Genomic DNA, 15,491 nt, shown 5'->3' with positions numbered 1-15,491 from the left:
ATTGTAGTAACTAATTGTAGTAACTAATTGTAGTAACTAATTGTAGTAACTAGTTGTAGTAACTAATTGTAGTAACTAGTTGTAGTAACTAATTGTAGTAACTAATTGTAGTAACTAATTGTAGTAACTAGTTGTAGTAACTAATTGTAGTAACTAATTGTAGTAACTAGTTGTAGTAACTAATTGTAGTAACTAGTTGTAGTAACTAATTGTAGTAACTAATTGTAGTAACTAATTGTAGTAACTAGTTGTAGTAACTAATTGTAGTAACTAATTGTAGTAACTAATTGTAGTAACTAATTGTAGTAACTAATTGTAGTAACTTGTTGTAGTAACTAATTGTAGTAACTAATTGTAGTAACTAGTTGGGAGTAGTAATTAGTTGAAGTAGTAACTAGTTGAAGTCTGCCCCCCTCCCCACCTGCCCAGCCACAGCCACAAAGCTCCCGCGTCAACGGATCTCTCCTCCTCTGTCACCCCCCCCCCACCACTCCACCAGGCCTCCATTCTCAGCATTTCTTTGTTAAATCACGAAAAGCGCCGACTGTGAACGACTTCGCTTGGGGGTGAGCGGGGGGTCTAGGAGGTGGTGGCGGGGGGGGGGGGGAGTGGCGGTAGAGGCCGCGGCGGGACACGGACCGCCGTCGCCCGTTGCCAGCGCAAAGATGACCGAGTGGGGGGGGGGGCTCCTCGGTCCTCCTTTGTGTTCATACTCTTTGGATTTATCGGTAAAGTCACGTTGGTAAAAAAATAAAAAAATAAAAAAATAAAAATCATGACGTTTTTGGAGGCAACACAAGCTTCTGTCTTCAGGTGGAACCGTCACAGCAAAATTACTTGATACTGTAACTTTGTTTTTTACCAACGTGACTTTACCGAAAAAAACTAAATCCAGAACTCCTTTGTGTTGTTCTGCCAAGATCGGCAACGCGCATTGAGAACTAAGCGGTGGCGGAAAGTCGCGTGGTGGTGGCAGCGGCGGCGGCGATAGTGGAGGTGCCGAAGGCGGTTGGTTATAACGGTGAAGACGACGCCGATGGTGGCGGTCGCGACGGTAGTTCTGGTGGTGATGGTGGTGTAATCGTGGCAAGCGCCGTCATTATACGGCAAACACTGCCGGCGATTCACCAACGCGCCCCGTCGCCCCGGGCCTTGAGTGAATGGAAGGGGGGAAGTGTGGCCCCCGGGGTCACGGCTGGCTGCCCCCCCCACCCCCCGTGACAGCCACTATTTAGATCACCAGAGAGGCGTGGGCGGACGTCTGTCATCGGCACGTCGGGCCCCGTCAGTGCCGGCCTGGCGCGGTGGGAGAGGCGGGGCGCGGCCCGTAGGTGGGTTGGTGGGTGGGTTGGTGGGTGGGTGTGGTGAGGTTGGTGGGTGGGTGAGGTTGGTGGGTGAGTTGGTAGATGGGTGGGTGGATGGGTTGGTGGGTCGGTGGGTGGGTGGGTGTGGTGAGGTTGGTGGGTGTGTGGGTGATTTATGGGGAGTGATAGTGTAGCGCCGGCGACCCAAGTACGATTCCCGCTCACGGTCAACAACGGTGACGATTATCTGAACAGGAACTGGGGAGACAAAGGCGGCCGGGCGTGGTGCTGGCCACCCACCTCTCGTGTGCTGTGGCGGCCTTCATAGGTGCTGTTGCTCGCCAATGTATTGGACACACACACAGACACACACATAGACACACATGCACACACAGACACACGCACAGACACACACGCACACATAGACACACGCACACACATTGACACACATGCACGCATAGACACACACATAGACACACACGCACACATAGACACACGCACACACATTGACACACATGCACGCATAGACACACACATAGACACACACGCACACATAGACACACACGCACGCACAGACACACGCACAGACACACGCACACAAAGACACACGCACAGACACACAACATAGACACACACGCACACACAGACACACGCACACAAAGACACACACATTGACACACATGCACGCATAGACACACACGCACACAGACACGCACGCACACATAGACACACACGCACACATAGACACGCACGTGCACACACACTGACGCAGGCACATACAATGACAAACACACGCGTGCAGAGACGCGTACGCACACGTGACTTATTTCATTACGCGCGCACGCGTATGCGCGTGTGTTTGTTCCAGGCAAGGATCGGTGTCCCTGCCGTGGTGTTTATGTTAATCCTCCACATCCTCCACATCCGCCACCACCGCTCGCTCGCCCCCCCCCCCGTCTCGCTACGTCCGAGAGAAGCAGCCGGAACGTAATAAACAAGGCTGCCACCCGACAAGAAGAAGATGAACCGGCAAGTAACGCCGGGGCCGGTTTCGCTTGGAGCGGCTTAAAATGTAAAAAGATTAAAACATTTTTTTTTAAACATCCCCGGCAGCAGCGTTTGACACGAGACATCCAGGCGCACCTCCAACACGGCCGATCACAAAGTTAATGATTCTAATGATTGTAATTCTCACGCCGGTTTACGCGGCAAAGCGTCGCGCGGTTATCTCTCAGATGCGCTTCTGCGTCCGCCTGAAACGCTCTGCCCGTAGCGATGTTAGTTAGCCACTGGGAGCGGTGCACTCTTACATCATCATCATCATCCAGATTGACCAGTTCATTTATTTCGAACTGCTGCTTGTTGGTGGTGACGGTGGTGGTGGTGACGGTTACGGCAGTGGTGGCGGTTATGGTAGTGGTGGCGGTGACGGTAGTGGTGGTGGTGGCGGTTACGGTAGTGGTGCTGGTGGCGGTTATGGTAGTGGTGGTGGTGGCGGTTACAGTAGTGGTGGTGGTGGCGGTTACGGTAGTGGTGGTGGTGGCGGTTACGGTAGTGGTGGTGGTGGTGGCAGTTACGGTAGTGGTGGTGGTGACGGTTACGGCAGTGGTGGCGGTGACGGTTACGGTAGTGGTGGCGGTGACGGTAGTGGTGGTGGTGACGGTTACGGTAGTGGTGGTGGTGGCGGTTACGGTAGTGGTGGTGGCGGTTACGGTAGTGGTGGTGGTGGCGGTTACGGTAGTGGTGGTGGTGGCGGTTACGGTAGTGGTGGTGGTGGCGGTTACGGTAGTGGTGGTGGTGGCGGTTACGGTAGTGGTGGTGGTGGCGGTTACGGTAGTGGTGGTGGTGGCGGTTACGGTAGTGGTGGTGGTGGCGGTTACGGTAGTGGTGGTGGTGGCGGTTACGGTAGTGGTGGTGGTGGCGGTTACGGTAGTGGTGGTGGTGGCGGTTACGGTAGTGGTGGCGGTTACGGTAGTGGTGGTGGTGACGGTTACGGTAGTGGTGGCGGTTACGGTAGTGGTGGTGGTGGCGGTGACGGTAGTGGTGGTGGTGGCGGTTACGGTAGTGGTGGTGGTGGCGGTTACAGTAGTGGTGGTGGTGGCGGTAGTGGTGACGGTTACGGTAGTGGTGGTGGTGGCGGTGACAGTAGTGGTGGTGGTGGCGGTTACGGTAGTGGTGGTGGTGACGGTTACGGTAGTGGTGACGGTTACGGTAGTGGTGGTGGTGGCGGTTACGGTAGTGGTGGTGGTGACGGTTACGGTAGTGGTGGCGGTGACGGTGTCGGTAGTGGTGGTGGTGACGGTTACGGTAGTGGTGGTGGTGACGGTTACGGTAGTGGTGGTGGTGACGGTTACGGTAGTGGTGGTGGTGACGGTTACGGTAGTGGTGGTGGTGACGGTTACGGTAGTGGTGGTGGTGACGGTTACGGTAGTGGTGGTGGTGACGGTTACGGTAGTGGTGGTGGTGACGGTTACGGTAGTGGTGGCGGTTACGGTGTCGGTAGTGGTGGTGGTGACGGTTACGGTAGTGGTGGCGGTGACGGTTACGGTAGTGGTGGCGGTGAGCGAACGACTCTGCGGGCGGGCGAGTCTGTGGGGGGTGAGTCCGCGTGCGAGTCGGCGAGTCTGTGGGGGGTGAGTCTGTGGGTGAGTGAGTCTGTGGGTGAGTGAGTCTGTGGGTGAGTGAGTCTGTGGGGGGTGAGTCTGTGGGTGAGTGAGTCTGTGGGTGAGTGAGTCTGTGGGGGAGTGAGTCTGGGTGAGTCTGTGGGTGAGTCTGTGGGTGAGTGAGTCTGTGGGTTAGTGAGTCTGTGGGTGAGTGAGTCTGTGGGTGAGTGAGTCTGTAGGGGGTGAGTCTGCGGGCGAGGGAGTCTGTGGGGGGTGAGTCCGCGTGCGAGTCGGCGAGTCTGTGGGTGAGTGAGTCTGTGGGTGAGTGAGTCTGTGGGTGAGTGAGTCTGTGGGTGAGTGAGTCTGTGGGTGAGTGAGTCTGTAGGGGGTGAGTCTGCGGGCGGGCGAGTCTGTGGGGGGTGAGTCCGCGTGCGAGTCGGCGAGTCTGTGGGTGAGTGAGTCTGTGGGTGAGTGAGTCTGTGGGTGAGTGAGTCTGTGGGTGAGTGAGTCTGTGGGTGAGTGAGTCTGTGGGGGGTGAGTCTGTGGGTGAGTGAGTCTGTGGGTGAGTGAGTCTGTGGGTGAGTGAGTCTGTGGGGGGTGAGTCTGTGGGTGAGTGAGTCTATGGGGGAGTGAGTCTGGGTGAGTCTGTGGGTGAGTCTGTGGGTGAGTGAGTCTGTGGGTTAGTGAGTCTGTGGGTGAGTGAGTCTGTGGGTGAGTGAGTCTGTAGGGGGTGAGTCTGCGGGCGAGGGAGTCTGTGGGTGAGTGAGTCTGTGGGGGGTGAGTTTAAACCCTGCCGCCGGTATGGGGCCAATGGAGAAGCTATGCCACGCTACTCGTGGTGTGTACAGTGACCTGACTGAGCTGAGTAAGGAGGATTGATAACTCAGCCAGAAATAAAAATAACTTAAACGTCGCTTCTCGTAATAATTTGCCGTGCTGTGTTTATACTACCACCACCACACTGCATGTCACAACACATCCTCTCACCTCGCCCACCCACCCGATCGCTCACTCACTCACTCACCCACCTACTTCCTCGCTCACTCACCCACCCACTTACTCGCTCACTCACCCACCTACTTACTCGCTCGCTCACTCTATCACTCGCTCACTCACTCCTCTCACTCGCTCACTCACCCACCCGCTCACTCACTCACGCTCACTCACCCACCTATTCGCTCGCTCACTCACTCACCCACCCGCTCGATCACTCTCACTCACCAGTCTCACTCGCTCACTCACTCACCCCGCTCACTCACTTTCACTCACCCACCCCTCTCATTCGCTCACTCACTCTCACTCACCTCTCTCATTCGCTCACTCACCCACTCGCTCACTCACTCTCACTCACCCCGCTCACTCACTCTCACTCACCCCTCTCATTCGCTCACTCACCCACTCACTCCCCCGGACCACCGTATCACATCCCTTAGCCCAAGTACACGAATGTCCGGGTGCGTAGCTGCTAACCACTGCGCCACCACTCCCCGCTGCGTACGCAGGGTGTGTGGGTGTGTGTTTGCGTGTGTGTGGGTGTGTGTTTGCGTGTGTGTGGGTGTGTGTTTGCGTGTGTGTGTCTGTGTGTGTGCCTGTGTGTGTCTGTGTGTGTGTGTCTGTGTGTGTCTGTGTGTGTGTGTGTGTCTGTGTGTGTCTGTGTGTGTCTGTGTGTGTCTGTGTGTGTGTGTCTGTGTGTGTCTGTGTGTGTGTGTGTCTGTGTGTGTGTGTCTGTGTGTCTGTGTGTGTCTGTGTGTGTCTGTGTGTGTCTGTGTGTGTGTGTGAGTGTGTGTGAGTGTGTGTCTGTGTGTGTGTGGTGTGTCTGTGCGTGTGTCTGTGTGTGTGCGTGTCTGTGTGTGCGTGTGTCTGCTCGCCGTGATTGTCTGATCCATCAAGCGCCGTCCAACGCGGGGCCGCCGTGGGGAGCACGGCGAGCGGCGGGGGACGAGGAGGAGGGGGAGGAGGGGGAGGCGGGGGGGGACGGCGGCGATGATGATGATGAGGTAGAGGAGGTAGAGGAGGTGGTGGGTAGCCAAACAAAAAAAAACCCCGAGGCCCGTTAACTGTTAACTACCTCGTCTGGTGCGCAGGAGCTCGTGGGTTCGATTCCACCCACCCACCACCACCACCCCCCCCAACCCACCCAACCCACGCGACCACGGAGAGAGAAAGAGAGAGACGTAAACTCCACATACGCAGCAGACGTCACGCTCGGGATGGCACCCACCACGACCTCCTGCACGCCGGCGAGACGTCTCCTTACCTGCACGCGGGGGGCGCCGCTCCCGGCAGCAGCGACAGCCGCCCCCCCCCCCCCCGTCCTCCCCCCCCACCCCGCCCCCCCCCCCCCCCCCCGCCGCTCAGGCCGGCAGGTGCTTCCAGGTGCTGACGAAGGCGGTGGGGATGAGCGAGTAGGGCACGCTGGTGACGCTCGCCCACGTGTCCAGCGCCGGGTCGTAGCAGTCGAGCGTCTTGCCGCGCTGCGTGCCGAAGTACCCGCCCACGGCGTACAGCTTGTCGCCGCTGGCCGCCGCCAGGCAGCTCATGCGCTTGGCGGTGACGTCGCCGCCGACGCGGGTCCAGGCCGCCGCGTCGCAGTCGAAGCGGTAGGCGGCGACCGCCGACAGCTCCGTCTCGCCGCCGATCACGAAGATCTGCCCGCCGAAGACGGCCGCGGCCGCGTGGCGCCAGGGCTGCGGGCACGACGCCACCACGCTCCAGCGGTTCTCGCCGGGGTCGTAGCGCTGCACCTGCGGCGGCGGGTACCGGCGGCCGACTCCATCACCGGGGGGAACTCCATCACCGGGGGGAACTCAATCACCGGGGGGAACTCGATCACCGGGGGGAACTCAATCACCGGGGGGGAACTCAATCACCGGGGGGAACTCAATCACCGGGGGGGAACTCAATCACCGGGGGGAACTCCATCACCGGGGGAAACTCAATCACCGGGGGGAACTCAATCACCGGGGAGAACTCAATCACCGGGGGGAACTCGATCACCGGGGGGAACTCAATCACCGGGGGGGAACTCAATCACCGGGGGGAACTCAATCACCGGGGGGGAACTCAATCACCGGGGGGAACTCAATCACCGGGGGGAACTCAATCACCGGGGAGAACTCAATCACCGGGGAGAACTCAATCACCGGGGGGAACTCGATCACCGGGGGGAACTCGATCACCGGGGGGAACTCAATCACCGGGGAGAACTCAATCACCGGGGGGAACTCGATCACCGGGGGGAACTCAATCACCGGGGGGAACTCAATCACCGGGGGGAACTCAATCACCGGGGAGAACTCAATCACCGGGGAGAACTCAATCACCGGGGGGAACTCAATCACCGGGGAGAACTCAATCACCGGGGGGAACTCGATCACCGGGGGGAACTCAATCACCGGGGGGGAACTCAATCACCGGGGGGAACTCGATCACCGGGGGGAACTCAATCACCGGGGGGAACTCAATCACCGGGGGGAACTCGATCACCGGGGGGAACTCGATCACCGGGGGGAACTCGATCACCGGGGGGAACTCAATCACCGGGGGGAACTCGATCACCGGGGGGAACTCGATCACCGGGGGGAACTCGATCACCGGGGGGAACTCGATCACCGGAGGGAACTCAATCACCGGGGGGAACTCAATCACCGGGGGGGAACTCAATCACCGGGGGGAACTAGATCACCGGGGGGAACTCAATCACCGGGGGGAACTCAATCACCGGGGGGAACTCGATCACCGGGGGGAACTCGATCACCGGGGGGAACTCAATCACCGGGGAGAACTCAATCACCGGGGGGGAACTCAATCACCGGGGGGAACTCAATCACCGGGGGGAACTCGATCACCGGGGGGAACTCGATCACCGGGGGGAACTCGATCACCGGGGGGAACTCAATCACCGGGGGGAACTCAATCACCGGGGGGAACTCAATCACCGGGGGGAACTCAATCACCGGGGGGGAACTCAATCACCGGGGGGAACTCGATCACCGGGGGGAACTCAATCACCGGGGGGAACTCAATCACCGGGGGGAACTCAATCACCGGGGGGGAACTCAATCACCGGGGGGAACTCAATCACCGGGGGGGAACTCAATCACCGGGGGGGAACTCAATCACCGGGGGGAACTCAATCACCGGGGGGAACTCAATCACCGGGGGGAACTCAATCACCGGGGGGAACTCAATCACCGGGGAGAACTCAATCACCGGGGGGAACTCAATCACCGGGGGGAACTCAATCACCGGGGGGAACTCAATCACCGGGGAGAACTCAATCACCGGGGGGAACTCAATCACCGGGGGGAACTCAATCACCGGGGGAACTCAATCACCGGGGGGAACTCAATCACCGGGGGGAACTCAATCACCGGGGGAACTCAATCACCGGGGGCAACTCAATCACCGGGGGGAACTCAATCACCGGGGGAACTCAATCACCGGGGGGAACTCAATCACCGGGGGCAACTCAATCACCGGGGGGAACTCAATCACCGGGGGCAACTCAATCACCGGGGGCAACTCAATCACCGGGGGCAACTCAATCACCGGGGGGAACTCAATCACCGGGGGGAACTCAATCACCGGGGGGAACTCAATCACCGGGGGGAACTCAATCACCGGGGGGAACTCAATCACCGGGGGGAACTCAATCACCGGGGGGAACTCAATCACCGGGGGAACTCAATCACCGGGGGCAACTCAATCACCGGGGGCAACTCGATCTCGATCACCGGGGGCAACTCGAGAGCCGGGGGTGCGGCGGTCGGCGCTACGCTGCGCTACCAAACCGGGGCGACCCGAGTTCGATTCCCGCTCGCGGCCAACGCCGGTAACGATTGTCATAGGGGGCTCCCCTAGGTCGACTCGGCCTCAAACGAGTACCCGGTGTAGCGGTAGTGCGCAGTAAACATCGCCACTCGGGGAGGCAAATGTCTCCTCGTGTGTCGTACCTTTCATAGGTGCTGCTCGCTAACAGCACTTGCCCCAACAGTCTGTTAAGTCTACACAGGGGATCATTGTCTTTGTGTGGTGGTGGTGCTGGTGGCGGTGGTGATGGTGCTGGTGGCGGTGGTGCCGCTGGTGGTGCTGGTCGTGCTGGTGGTGGTGCTGGTGGCGGTGGTGGTGCTGGTGGCGGTGGTGGCGGTGGTGGTGCTGGTGGCGCTGGTGGTGGTGGTGGCAGTAGTGGTGGTGGCGGTGCTGGTGCTGGTGGCGGTGGTGGTGCTGGTGGCGGTGGTGGCGCTGGTGGTAGTGGTGCTGGTGGTGGTGGTGCTGGTCGTGCTGGTGGTGGTGCTGGTGGCGGTGGTGGTGCTGGTGGCGGTGGTGGTGCTGGTGGCGGTGGTGGCGGTGGTGGTGCTGGTGGCGCTGGTGGTGGTGGCGGTGCTGGTGGCGGTGGTGGTGCTGGTGGCGGTGGTGGCGGTAGTGGTGCTGGTGGTGCTGGTCGTGCTGGTGGTGGTGCTGGTGGCGCTGGTGGTGGTGGTGGCGGTAGTGGTGCTGGCGGTGCTGGTGGCGGTGGTGGTGCTGGTGGCGGTAGTGGTGCTGGTGGTGCTGGTCGTGCTGGTGGTGGTGCTGGTGGCGGTGGTGGTGCTGGTGGTGCTGGTGGTGGTGCTGGTCGTGCTGGTGGCGGTGGTGGTGCTGGTGGTGCTGGTGGTGCTGGTGGTGCTGGTCGTGCTGGTCGTGCTGGTGGTGCTGGTGCTGGTGGTGCTGGTGGTAGTGGTGCTGGTGCTGGTGGTGCTGGTGCTGGTGGTGCTGGTGGTGGCGGTGGCGCTGGTGGTGCTGGTGATGGTGCTGGTAGCGGTAGTGGTGCTGGTGGTGGTGCTGGTGGTGGTGCTGGTGGAGCAGGTGGTGGTGCTGGTGGTGGCGGTCGTGACGGCGTCGGCCCTCGAGGCCTCACCTTGGGGGCGCGCTCCTTGGCGGCGCTGGAGGAGCCGCCGGTGCCGAACACGTAGAGCCGCAGCTTGGCGCTGACCACGGCGGCGTTGCTCACGCCGTCGCGCAGCGGCGCCACCATCGTCCACTTGTTCACCACGGGGTCGTAGCGCTCCACCTGGCACCACGGGGCGGGGGGGGGCACGGTGGGGTAGAGTCCATTAGCGCGGTCGGCTACGCACGGCGCCAAAGAAGTTCAACATATCTTCTTGGTTCTTTCGGTAAAGTCACGTAGAACGGAAACAATAAAAAATAATAAAATAATTTTATTTCGATTTAAAGCTTTCGTGACTGCAGGGATTCATCTTCTTGGTTCTTTCGGTAAAGTCACGTAGAAGGGAAGTAATAAAATAATAAAAATAAAACATAATAAAACAATTCTCACGACGTTTCGGCCACAACGCAAGCAGCCATCCTCAGGCGAAGAATGAAACACCCCAAGCTTGGAGCGTATATTTAAGCTGGGTTAGAGGGGGGGGAGGTGGGAAGAAGAGCGCCTAAACAAAATAATTTGCATATCAAGAGGAATTCAGCATATGGAAAATGCGTAGGAGGTGGGCGGGGGGGGTTCCAAATCAATACTATGCCCGTGCATTATGCAGGATTAGCAGCATCAAAGGGGGGGGGGAAGGGGGGGAGCATTAACAAAGGAAAGGAATGTTAATAGTATGTAGCTGTAGTTACTAAACAACCACGTAAAAAACTGCAGTATAAACTGCATGACAAACTAAAGTATAAACTACATAGCATCATCAGTAAACTTACTATACTCTACAATAAGCTGAGTTACTAACAGTAAGTAATACATGAAAAATTCTACGTTGTAAAAAATTATATAATATGCTTCCATCTAAACTTTATTCTCTTACATCACACGCGTCTATACCGTACTATATACTTCCATAGGCAAAACCAACATTAAATTACATACTGTATTGCTATAAACCACCCTATACCTTATACATTTTTAATATAACACTATGTATTATTCTACCCACCCTAATGTGTATCAAAATGGTTTATTACGTCCTTCCAGTGATTGCTAAGCCAGAATCCATCTTCTCGGTTAAAATTGTCTCTGTGTTTGTAAATGTGGATCGCCTCATGTACGAATCTCTCATGATAGCCAGATGGCTTGCAGAGAACCTCTGTCTTGGAGAAGTCAATGTCATGTGAGCCCACTGAGTTGTAACAGTGATCTGCCACGGCTGAGGTGTTTGTCCTACAGTGTTTCAGGTCAGCTTTATGTTCACGGATGCGGTCCGAGACATGTCGTTTGGTTTCCCCAATGTAACTGCTACCACAGAGGCAACTTAGTTTGTAGACACCAGGGTACTGTATGTCTGGAACCACATCTTTTACAGACGGTACCAGATCACGGATTTTATGTACTGTGTTGAATCGGACCTGGATCTTGTGTTTAATCAGGATTTTGGAGATCTTTTTTGTGACCCCAGCAATGTAGGGTAAGGTGATGGTCTTGAAAGGCTCCTCAACAGGATCCTTCTTGGTGGTTGGAGTGATGGCTTTGCGGATTGTGTAGTCGGAGTAACCATTAGCCTTAAGAGCTTGGCGTACGTGTTTGAGTTCACTGGAAATGTGTTCATGGTCGGAGATGCATTGGGCTCTATGATATAGAGTCTTGATGAGGGAATTCTTCTGGGATGGATGGTGGTGGGAATCCGGTTTTAGATAAGCATCCGTGTGGGTGGCTTTCCTGTAGACAGAGTGGCTCATTGAACCATCAGGTCTCCTTTTGATTAGGACATCCAAAAAGGGTAGCTTGCCATCATTTTCGACTTCCATGGTGAATCTGATGGCTGGGTGTATGGAATTGATATGGTCGAGAAATTGGTCTAGAGCAGGCCGGCCATGTGGCCAGATGACAAAAGTGTCGTCTACGTACCTCTTCCATAAGGTCGGGCGTAGAGTGGCAGTCTGGATGGCGTCCGTCTCAAATTTCTCCATGAAGATGTTGGCTACAACCGGAGATAAGGGGGAGCCCATTGGGGTGCCCTCAATTTGCTTGTAGAAGGTTCCATTCCAGGTGAAGTATGTATTGGTTAAGCAGTGTCTCACCAGGGGGGGTACCCCAGCATTCAGTCCTTGATGAACCAAGTCTTCAATGATTGCGATGGTGTCAGGCACAGGCACCTTGGTGAACAAGGAAACCACATCAAAACTGACAAGCAGGTCGTCTGGGGACAGGGCAATCCCCTTGATTGTTGATACCAGGTCAGTAGAGTTTAGTACTGCAGAGGTGGTTTTTCCAGTGAAAGGCCGTAGGATTTCGGACAAAAAACGAGCCAGTTTGTAAGTCGGGGAGTTGATAGTAGAGACAATGGGACGAAGAGGTGTATCTTCTTTATGTATCTTTGGCAAGCCGTACAATCTTGGTGGCCTGGCTGCAGAAGGTTTCAACGAGAACTGTTTGGTCTGATCAATTAATGCGGTTGAAGCAGAAATGATGTTGTTGGTTTTGGAGACGAGGCTGTTGGTGGGGTCTCTTTTTATTTTTGTATAGCTGCCATCGGTGAGTAGTTCTTGAATTTTGTTGTTGTATTCTATTTTGTCCATGATGACAGTGGCATTGCCTTTGTCGGCTGAGAGGATGACAATGTCATCCCTCTTTTTTAATTGAGCTAATTCAAAACGCTCATCTTTGCTGATGTTGCTAGCTGGCATCTTAGCGTTTTTGAGGGTTACAGAGATTTCCGATCTTGCTACGTCTGCAGCGATGTGACTCAAGCCCTTGAGAGCTACATCTACTCGAGCAATTATATCATTAACTGGTATGTGTCTAGGTGTGACTGCAAAGTTTAGTCCTTTAGCTAAAACTAAAGATGGATTCTGGCTTAGCAATCACTGGAAGGACGTAATAAACCATTTTGATACACATTAGGGTGGGTAGAATAATACATAGTGTTATATTAAAAATGTATAAGGTATAGGGTGGTTTATAGCAATACAGTATGTAATTTAATGTTGGTTTTGCCTATGGAAGTATATAGTACGGTATAGACGCGTGTGATGTAAGAGAATAAAGTTTAGATGGAAGCATATTATATAATTTTTTACAACGTAGAATTTTTCATGTATTACTTACTGTTAGTAACTCAGCTTATTGTAGAGTATAGTAAGTTTACTGATGATGCTATGTAGTTTATACTTTAGTTTGTCATGCAGTTTATACTGCAGTTTTTTACGTGGTTGTTTAGTAACTACAGCTACATACTATTAACATTCCTTTCCTTTGTTAATGCTCCCCCCCTTCCCCCCCCCCCTTTGATGCTGCTAATCCTGCATAATGCACGGGCATAGTATTGATTTGGAACCCCCCCCGCCCACCTCCTACGCATTTTCCATATGCTGAATTCCTCTTGATATGCAAATTATTTTGTTTAGGCGCTCTTCTTCCCACCTCCCCCCCCTCTAACCCAGCTTAAATATACGCTCCAAGCTTGGGGTGTTTCATTCTTCGCCTGAGGATGGCTGCTTGCGTTGTGGCCGAAACGTCGTGAGAATTGTTTTATTATGTTTTATTTTTATTATTTTATTACTTCCCTTCTACGTGACTTTACCGAAAGAACCAAGAAGATGAATCCCTGCAGTCACGAAAGCTTTAAATCGAAATTTAACCGCCTCTACGGGGAGGGTTTCCACATAACTTTGAGATCCTTCAACAAGCTCCGGGACAAGAAGGCTCAGCTAATCGAGTCTCTCACCTTTCTGAAGAGATGCCGCGACTCTAAGGTAATACCGAACGCATTTACACTAACATCTGCTGCTGTAACTTCTTCTAATGCGAAACGAATTCTGTCTAGAACTAGCTTAGCTCTTATCTCAGAGAAAATCAGACTTACGCGCACCGAACTAGATCAGTTAGACAAGACACTCTACAAATCACACTTATCCTTGAGTGCAACAATGTCCACATCGGATTGGGAACATGTGGAAAAAATGACTGCCTCTTCAGCTGCCGCTATGTCGACTAAATGTAAGGACAACTTGATTTCCAAATTCAACCGCCTCTCAAACAAGAAACCGGACCCACACATTGAAAAGCTAGATGTTAACAAAGTCGTAATTAATCGCAGTAACAGTCCTATTTCTGAAGGTTTGAAATCCGTTTTAGCTAAAGGACTAAACTTTGCAGTCACACCTAGACACATACCAGTTAATGATATAATTGCTCGAGTAGATGTAGCTCTCAAGGGCTTGAGTCACATCGCTGCAGACGTAGCAAGATCGGAAATCTCTGTAACCCTCAAAAACGCTAAGATGCCAGCTAGCAACATCAGCAAAGATGAGCGTTTTGAATTAGCTCAATTAAAAAAGAGGGATGACATTGTCATCCTCTCAGCCGACAAAGGCAATGCCACTGTCATCATGGACAAAATAGAATACAACAACAAAATTCAAGAACTACTCACCGATGGCAGCTATACAAAAATAAAAAGAGACCCCACCAACAGCCTCGTCTCCAAAACCAACAACATCATTTCTGCTTCAACCGCATTAATTGATCAGACCAAACAGTTCTCGTTGAAACCTTCTGCAGCCAGGCCACCAAGATTGTACGGCTTGCCAAAGATACATAAAGAAGATACACCTCTTCGTCCCATTGTCTCTACTATCAACTCCCCGACTTACAAACTGGCTCGTTTTTTGTCCGAAATCCTACGGCCTTTCACTGGAAAAACCACCTCTGCAGTACTAAACTCTACTGACCTGGTATCAACAATCAAGGGGATTGCCCTGTCCCCAGACGACCTGCTTGTCAGTTTTGATGTGGTTTCCTTGTTCACCAAGGTGCCTGTGCCTGACACCATCGCAATCATTGAAGACTTGGTTCATCAAGGACTGAATGCTGGGGTACCCCCCCTGGTGAGACACTGCTTAACCAATACATACTTCACCTGGAATGGAACCTTCTACAAGCAAATTGAGGGCACCCCAATGGGCTCCCCCTTATCTCCGGTTGTAGCCAACATCTTCATGGAGAAATTTGAGACGGACGCCATCCAGACTGCCACTCTACGCCCGACCTTATGGAAGAGGTACGTAGACGACACTTTTGTCATCTGGCCACATGGCCGGCCTGCTCTAGACCAATTTCTCGACCATATCAATTCCATACACCCAGCCATCAGATTCACCATGGAAGTCGAAAATGATGGCAAGCTACCCTTTTTGGATGTCCTAATCAAAAGGAGACCTGATGGTTCAATGAGCCACTCTGTCTACAGGAAAGCCACCCACACGGATGCTTATCTAAAACCGGATTCCCACCACCATCCATCCCAGAAGAATTCCCTCATCAAGACTCTATATCATAGAGCCCAATGCATCTCCGACCATGAACACATTTCCAGTGAACTCAAACACGTACGCCAAGCTCTTAAGGCTAATGGTTACTCCGACTACACAATCCGCAAAGCCATCACTCCAACCACCAAGAAGGATCCTGTTGAGGAGCCTTTCAAGACCATCACCTTACCCTACATTGCTGGGGTCACAAAAAAGATCTCCAAAATCCTGATTAAACACAAGATCCAGGTCCGATTCAACACAGTACATAAAATCCGTGATCTGGTACCGTCTGTAAAAGATGTGGTTCCAGACATACAGTACCCTGGTGTCTACAAACTAA

At 54.0% G+C, this 15,491-nt stretch overlaps 1 protein-coding gene across 3 annotated transcripts in view; it reads right to left on the bottom strand.

Annotated features, from left to right (window-relative positions):
* Window positions 1-6,257: 6,257 nt before the first annotated feature.
* LOC144738852 (ectoderm-neural cortex protein 1-like) overlaps window positions 6,258-15,491 on the bottom strand; it is a 32,375-nt gene continuing 23,141 nt past the window's right edge. For 2 of the 3 annotated variants that reach the window (XM_078621845.1, XM_078621846.1), the window contains one exon: window positions 8,002-9,956. In XM_078621845.1, coding sequence (XP_078477971.1) covers window positions 8,682-9,956 — 1,275 coding nt within the window. In that variant the 3' untranslated portion in view covers window positions 8,002-8,681. Of the gene's footprint in view, window positions 6,652-8,001; window positions 9,957-15,491 lie in introns of those variants that run through there. The other variant, XM_078621847.1, reaches the window with a different exon arrangement.

Source organism: Lampetra planeri, unplaced genomic scaffold (genome assembly GCF_965212315.1).
Source record: "Lampetra planeri unplaced genomic scaffold, kcLamPlan1.2.h2 scaffold_119, whole genome shotgun sequence".
NCBI classification, from domain to species: Eukaryota; Metazoa; Chordata; class Hyperoartia; order Petromyzontiformes; family Petromyzontidae; genus Lampetra; species Lampetra planeri.
This window is presented reverse-complemented; position numbering and strand designations above follow the sequence as displayed.